General features: G+C 45.7%; 1 protein-coding gene across 1 annotated transcript; it reads left to right on the forward strand.

Moving 5' to 3' along the window:
* Window positions 1-354: 354 nt before the first annotated feature.
* Window positions 355-7280, forward strand: LOC114689562 (inositol 1,4,5-trisphosphate receptor type 1-like). Its single transcript, XM_037201750.1, has 6 exons — window positions 355-428; window positions 558-727; window positions 1169-1234; window positions 1826-1963; window positions 5310-5372; window positions 7035-7280. Exons 2-6 carry the CDS (start codon window positions 686-688, stop codon window positions 7278-7280), a joined length of 555 nt encoding a protein of 184 aa, XP_037057645.1. The 5' UTR covers window positions 355-428; window positions 558-685.
* The last annotated feature ends 474 nt before the right edge of the window (window positions 7281-7754 follow it).

The following is a 7754-nucleotide window of genomic DNA, read 5'->3' on the forward strand; positions in this document are numbered from 1 at the left end:
GTCGTCAGTCTTGTAGTGTCAGCCCTGTTAGCCTAGGAGCATGAGGGCTTGGGTTTTAAAATCTATAGTTATAACGTCTTAATTGTCCCTTCTACTCACGTTGTAGCCGAAGGTAAACACGATTGTCTTGTAAAAGAAGTTGATGAAAAGTGAGGTTCCATTGCATGGAGTTGTGTTCGAGCTGCAGTTCTGCCCTGTCGGGGCTCACACGCTTGACCCTGGCCCTTTGGCTCACTTGCTTTCTCCTCTTTCTGCGTCCCTTAGTGAGGAGAACACACCACTGGACTTGGATGACCATGGTGGCAGAACCTTCCTCAGGTCCTGCTCCACTTGACAATGCACGACTACCCACCTCTGGTATCTGGGGCCCTGCAGCTCCTCTTCCGGCACTTCAGCCAGAGCAGGAGGTCCTTCAGGCCTTCAAGCAGGTACTTCCTGTAGCCAGCATGGCTGTTGTGTATGAAAAGAACTGTTGTGTGTTGTATAGTAAGAAGATTTGTGTGTGTGTGTGTGTGTGTTTTAAAGTTTGTGTAATTAAACGGATTGTGTTCATTAAGGTTCAACTGCTGGTTACCAGCCAAGATGTGGACAACTACAAGCAGATCAAGCAAGATTTGGACCAACTGCGGTCCATTGTGGAAAAATCTGAGCTGTGGGTGTACAAAGGCCAGGGTCCGATGAGACCATGGATGGTGCCTCTGGTGAAAATGAACATAAGAAGACTGAGGTGGGCAAAACCCAAGTTAGGTTTCCCAAGTGGCTTTCCTGCTTCTTGAAACAAAGAAGCATCCTCTCCTACTCTTACATATTAATGCAGACGATAGGTTGGGTCTTTAATCCCAAGAGATGCTTGCTGCGTAGCCTGGGTAACAGCTGTTCTCCTAGGAAATTAGCTACAAAATCAAAATTAAGATGTATTTCTGGGCAACCAAGGACCATCTAGAAGAGACTAGTTGAGTCAAGTATAGCACTAGATTTCCCACAGAGACCCAGTAGGGAGTGGCCTTCTGTGACCATGACATCTCCTTCCAAAGGTCGAAGCATAGGTGAATGTCTTGGGCAGCCTGACTGGTGGAAGACGATGCAGAATGTGTGCACTTTCTTAAAGGGTTTACCCGAAGCAGACCCTGAGAGCACTGACCACATGCGTGTTCTTTTTGGTCCCTAGGAGGGGAGCAGCAAGCCACAAAAGCATGAAAGCACCAGCAGCTACAACTACCGAGTGGTGAAAGAGGTGAGCTGCCCCAGCCTCCCTGGTCCGCATCTTTATTCCAGGGAGCGTTATCAGCGATGGCAAGTAAAGGCGCAACTGCTCGACTGTGCCCTTAGCTGAACGCTTGGGTTGTAGCCTCAGGTCTGAGGTTGAAACCCAGCTAGTCTATGAATTAACTGAGGGCTCTCAGTCCCTCACCTTTTGTAGGCAATGGTTTTTTTAAATAGGTACTACATAATTCTCAGGTTTTGAAGCAGATCAAAGGTTCATTCATACAATCACTAAGAGTTTGCATCCATGCTCGGCTTTAGAAATCTTTGCATATAGTAGTTTGGGGTTGTGAGCTTTGTGTGTTTTTCTACCCCAGCAGAGCCCTCCTAAGTCTGGTCAGATCATTTAAGTGACCCATGCACTCATTTCACTGGCTGTTCAAACCTAGATGTGCCATTTACTCTGAATGACAGGCTTTTTCTCACGTTGATTGGATTCCATGCGATCAGCAGGGACACGCCGTACTGGAGGAATGCCCCGTCCTAAATTGTTGGTGTATCGTGACCTCTCCCGACACTAGCGTTCCAGGTTCGTTTCCTGATGTTGCTTTCTTCCTCTCAGATTTTGATCCGACTTAGCAAGCTGTGTGTGCAAGAGAGCGCCTCGGTGAGGAAGAGCAGGAAGCAGCAGCAGCGGCTGCTGAGGAACATGGGTGCGCATGCTGTGGTGCTGGAGCTGCTGCAGATCCCCTACGAGAAGGTGAGAGGGGCTTGCACCCAGGCCGCGGCTCTCCAGGGTGGGCCGGCTCTCCCCTCCAAACACTTCACGACTGGACATAGTGGGAGAAAGAGCAATATGTGCTTGTGACGTAAAGCAATTCTAGCTAATTTGTATGAGACAGACTCCCCCACCCCTCCAGTGTTTGTATTCTAGAAAGAAAAACCCTTTCTTCTGTCACGCCGGACCCTTGCTAGATGGGGACCACTGGGTCACACCAGCGGTTACATATGTGCGGGTTAGTAGGTGCTGTTCACTCTGTCTGCCACGTGACTAAAACAAAGTCATCTGTGCAAACTCTTGAAGGTGTGAGGAACATGAGACTTGATTGCTCTGGCCCTTGGCATTGTCCTATCATCTGAGTGCGTTTTGGACGAAGGTCTCCTCCCCGCATTGTTCCTTGGTTGTTTGCTTCCAGGAGACTGTGTTTTAGAAAGCCACTGTCTTCGTTTGGTTTCTGTGCTCTGATAAACACCATGCCCAAAAACATCTTGGGGAAGACATGGTTTATTTCATCTTAAAACTCATGTCACAGCCCATCATTGAGGACAGTCAAGGCAAGGACTCAAGGCAGAAACCTGAAGGCAGGAGCTGATGCAAAACTATGAAGGAATGCTGCTTACTGGCTTGTTCCCCATGCCTTGCTCAGCTTGCTTTTTAATACAACTCAGGACCACCTGCCCAAGGATGCCACTGCCTACAGTGGACTGGGCTATCCCATATCAATCATTTATCAAGACGTGTCCACAAGCCAATCTGATGGAGGCAACTCCTCGGTGAAATTCCCTCTTTCCAGATATGTCTGGATTTTGTTGACAAAACTCAATCACCACAGGCAGGAACCTAACTACTCAGCAGCATCTATTGAGACAGACAAGACTCTTGGAAAAGCATTCACTCAAACCTTGCAATAGCAGTGAGGCTTTGTGTTTATCCACTTGACATATTGGGAAACTGAGGCCTAGGGAAGTTTGCTGGGACTCTGGAGTGCTTAGCTAATCGTAACAGTCTCAGAAGCTGAGCCATGGGTGAGGCATCATCTCCTGCAGCAAGCCTGCTGCTGAGGGGCTGCAAGTGGCGCAGCACCATGCTGGACCGCCTGCTGCTGAGGGGCTGCAGGTGGCCCAGCACCGTGCTGGACCCTTGTGCTCCTTCATTCGCATTGTCCCTGTGTACATGCTGTCCTGAGGACACTGTGGACGGGAAGGTTCAAGGTGGCACAGCTGTGTGCATCGGGCCAGCTCTGCTCTCCTGTGGAGTCTGCTACTTGACATTCTAGATAGGTGCCATACACAGAAGCTCCCTTCTCAGTCAGGGAGAAGTTATGAATCAGCGGGTTGGACCTTTCCCCAGCCACAAGGAAAGCACAAGCTGAATCCTTCTGGGACATCAGACTTGTAGGTAACTTGGAGTTAATACAGGTGTGCGATCATCCACACTTTCTAGTCTGTAGTGTGGGGGGATGATTTGATGGCCATAGATTGGTCCTAGGCTTCAATGATAGCCATTCATAGAGCAGTGTTAAAGTATGTACAACCAGTTTGATTTGAAGTTGGTGCCTCTAAGACAGAAACTAACACACACACTCTCCCTCTCTCTTCCTCTCTCTGTCTCCATCTGTGTGTGTGTGTGTGTGTGTGTGTGGTACTTGCTTACTCACTGTGGGATGAGCACAGACAGTCCAATTTGTGAGAATGATAGCAATTCCAAACAAGTAACGTCTTGTAACACAAATGTCTTCCAAACCTGCCCGCCTTGTAAAGATAGCCTTTAAACCCCAGAAGCACTTCACTGCCCTGAGCTTAGCAGATTCTTTTTCTAGTAGAAGAAATGGAAGTATGCAGACTTTTAAGGTTGCCACTCTCAGCCAGCAGTATCCTCTGTCCTGAGTCCTCTGATGTCTTACATCTAGAACTTTTGCCCACAAATTAGAGGTAGGTGTAGTGCCCACTCCCACTTACAGAGACTTGTTATTAAAGTCCTGTTGTTCCTCTGGTTTTGTTACCATAGCTGGTTGCTCACAATCCTGCATCACTTGTTCCTGATGGGTACGTCCTGTCTTCTCCCAGGGCTGGGTTATTTTTTGGGTTGAGTTGACAAGCTGTAAATATGGGCCAGTGTCATCCCACTGCCTGTTTTGCCTAGCAAGTCAGCTCAGAATAGCTGTTACATTTCCAGGTAGTTCCATAAGTGCCCGCAGTGCTTGAGGTTTAGCTTCTTGACTCACTAACACTAAAATTTTTCTGCCTTGCTCTTGAAGTTTGCTGAGCTCAGTTCAAACAGAACCGGTGGCTGACTTACCTGCTCCATGACTGCCTAAGCACTGTGTGTGGATTTTCTCACTTCACCCTCTAATGACTATACAAAGTGTGCACTTGTGTTTATCTCCACTTAACGGACGAGCAAATGGAGACACAGAGTACTGAAATAACTTGTTCCAGCTCCCGCAGCTAGGGAGTCCGTGTCTGTGTGAGATTGGAGCAAAGCAGACAGCGTGAGGGTCCTCATCCCTTGCTGCAAGTCTGCCTCTGCGAGGAGGTGTCGATAAGAGATGTAGGAGGCAGACTGTTGAGAGGAGGATGTGAATGGTGACTGGTGACTTCCACTTTGGAGAATCTCGCTCTCCTTTTACTGCCTAAATGTTTGCGATAGAGAAATGGGCAGAATGACAGTAGGTTTTCTGTTTTCTAACAATATTTAACTCTTTAATAACACTAAAAATATGAATATGAAATCGCATATTATGTGTGAATTGTGGAAGAGTCACATGACCAATCATGTGTATGCTCAGGGCAGATATTGCCCCATTCTTCAGAAGGGAAGGCTAAATCTTAGTTTACAGATATGACTCGGGTTACAGAGAAAGCAGCAGAGTGGAAGCCGTTGTCCTAATTTATGATCTAAGGACTATTCGTCTCTTCCCTGGTATATGCTTGACAATGGGTGAACTCTAAAAAGTCAGCAGAAGCTGAGGATTTAGCAGCAGGGGTGGAATGGGCCCTGCTCTCTGTCCACCTCCATCTCAAAAGCGAGGATTTGGAAATTCAGCAATAATAGACAGTGGGATCCTTCTGTTAACTGTGACTCGGTGGCCTTTGCCTATGCCAAATCATTGTGTTTGTGCTGGTGGCCAGTGGGAAAGAATTCATTTTCAGTCAGTCATGGGGCATAAATCTGTTTGTTCTGGTTGCTTCTCAGTGGGTCATGCAAGCCCCTCACTCTACCCACGGGCCCTGGGCACAGGCGTCTGGATCCACCTTGGTAGAAGGTATTAGCATGAAGTAGAAGCCTCAGAATAAGTGCTTTTCCTGTCTCTGCTCCCATGCAGGCCGAAGACACCAAGATGCAGGAGATAATGAGGCTCATGAATTCCTGCAGAATTTCTGTGCAGGCAACCAGCAGAATCAAGCCTTGCTGCATAAGCACATAAACCTGTTTCTCAACCCAGGGGTGAGTTAGGAAGCCTCTGGGCAAACCTGTATGGGGAGAACTGTGGGGAACCAGTTGTCCTTTGATACTGTGTGTTCTGGAACGTGTTAGAATGTAGCATTCATTCCAAAGGAAACATCTGGACCAGCTGCTAGGACATAGGTACTCCATATTGTAAGTCCAGGATGCCATGGGTACCTAGGAGGAGAGTAGTAGGTCAAAGGTGCATTTCTGCTTTTTCCCAATGACATTACCGTGTCACCGTTACCAATACAAAATGAGAAGTCTCGGTACTCAGCTAAGTATGTAATATGCCGCCCACAGAACGTTTCTATATTGCATGTTTGTGAAGTACATATTCCTGGATATATTAAGTGAATGTAACACATTTTGTTTAAGATGCCGTCACACTTCATACATTATCTTACATACTGCATTTTTTCCCCAATTAACACATCGTTGATGCCTTTGTAAATCAGAGATAAACGTTTTTTCTCACTATCTTCCATGGCTCAATGGCATTCGATAAAAATGTAAGTTAAAGTTCACTTCCTTATTAGTAAATAATTAGGCACTGTCTACTTTTTGGTTTTGTAAATAACACTGCAAAAGATATGTTTGTACGAGTAAATACACATGCTCAATAGAACCACTGGAGCTCTCTGTGAAAAGGATTTCTGGGTAATAGGATTATGTACGCTCTTTTTGGTTTTAAAAAAAGGGCAAAAGATAAAAGATAGAGAAGACCTAACTTATTAAATCATAAAACTCAGTATCTATGAGTAACTCTGGATAATATGTGTAAAACAAAGTTCCTAGAACATACTGTGGGATGTCTTCATGACTCTGTGGCAAGCCACGTTACAGTGTGCGAAGAACACTAATTATAAACAAAAGTATCCATTAATGGAACCTTGTTAAAATTAGCTTCTATTCCCAGGATGCCATCAAAAGCAGCCAAGCGCAAGCTACAGAGTAGAAGAAGACATTTGCATTACATGTGTTCAGCAAAGAGTTGATACCCAGAATCTTTATAAAGAAATTTTTAATAAGTCGGTTAGGGAAATGGAAGAGAGCCTTTCTTTAAAAAAAAAAAAAAAAAGGGCCAAAACTTGGACACAGCTAGTTGATGAGACAAGGTCAAAATTGATAGACAAGATTTGATTAAAATAAAAAAGACTGTTGATAAGGGTTTAGAATAGCTGTATTGGGCAGGAGGCAGAGCTCACTGCTTAGGGCACATGTTGCTCTTGCAGAGGGGAGGGTTCAGTTTCTAGCACCCACATGGTGGCCCACAACCATTCATAACTAGTTCCAGAGGCTCTGACACCCTCTTCTGACTTTGGCATTCACCAGGCACACATGAGGTGTACATACATACATGCAGACAAAACATTTATACACATCAGTCTAGAACAGCTGTATTATACTGTAACTGTACTATAAAATATATGCAACGCCTTTTCACAAGCCACTTAGCAGTATCATGTAAAAACAAGACGTTTGCTAACAAACGGAGTAGCGGGAACAAGAGTGAAAGCATGCTCACGTGTACAAGTGCTTCTGGGTTTTAGTGGCCGTGTTTTCTGGCCTCTTTCTGACCACATCCTTGTGCTTGGCCCAGATCCTGGAGGCAGTGACCATGCAGCACATCTTCATGAACAACTTCCAGCTGTGCAGTGAGATCAACGAGAGAGTGGTCCAGCACTTCGTCCACTGCATCGAGACCCACGGTCGCAATGTCCAGTACATAAAGTTTCTCCAGACCATTGTCAAGGCAGAAGGGAAATTCATTAAAAAGTGCCAAGACATGGTCATGGCTGAGGTGACAACCACATATTTCCATCTCCCTCCATCTGGTGTTCTGTAGAACTTAAGTTAGTCTTATCTGTGTGGTTTGGCACCCTCTTGAGGAGCCATATGGAAGGAAGGGTGTGCTTGTACGGTGCGGAGTCTCACATTTGTAGCTTAGGCAAGAGTCTGATTGACTCTTCGTAGCAGTAAATCTATTACTTGTAAGGCAGTTTGGCTTGAATTCTCCCGACAGAAAAAAGGGAAGATGATGATAACCAGCATCTATGTGGAGATTAAATGTGAGTGAGCCCAGTAAGCCAGACCAGCTTCCTCTTTCAAAATTATGACTTTTTATTTAATTACTTACCTAATTAATTCGCTTGAACAGTTTCAACTTAGTATTTCACAAGGAGCATCTGGTTGCAGAGTGGAGGCAGAAGTTTCATTTGTTTGTTTGCGGAAGTTGGTTCTGTGTGGTGAACATGGTCTTTGATTAGGAAGGCCCCTCCTTCAAACACGATGATGGCTCCCATGGGATTTGAGTAAACTC

This window comes from Peromyscus leucopus, unplaced genomic scaffold (assembly GCF_004664715.2).
Source record: "Peromyscus leucopus breed LL Stock unplaced genomic scaffold, UCI_PerLeu_2.1 scaffold_132, whole genome shotgun sequence".
Lineage (NCBI taxonomy): Eukaryota > Metazoa > Chordata > Mammalia > Rodentia > Cricetidae > Peromyscus > Peromyscus leucopus.

What these genes read in the sequence shown, in the direction of transcription:
- LOC114689562 (XM_037201750.1), top strand. Translation starts at nt 686, where the DNA reads ATGGATGGTGCCTCTGGTGAAAATGAACATAAGAAGACTGAG. An exon ending in ATGAACATAAGAAGACTGAG is followed by an intron (nt 728 to 1,168) that starts GTGGGCAAAACC and finishes TTTGGTCCCTAG; the next exon opens with GAGGGGAGCAGCAAGCCACA. An exon ending in TGCAGATCCCCTACGAGAAG is followed by an intron (nt 1,964 to 5,309) that starts GTGAGAGGGGCT and finishes GCTCCCATGCAG; the next exon opens with GCCGAAGACACCAAGATGCA.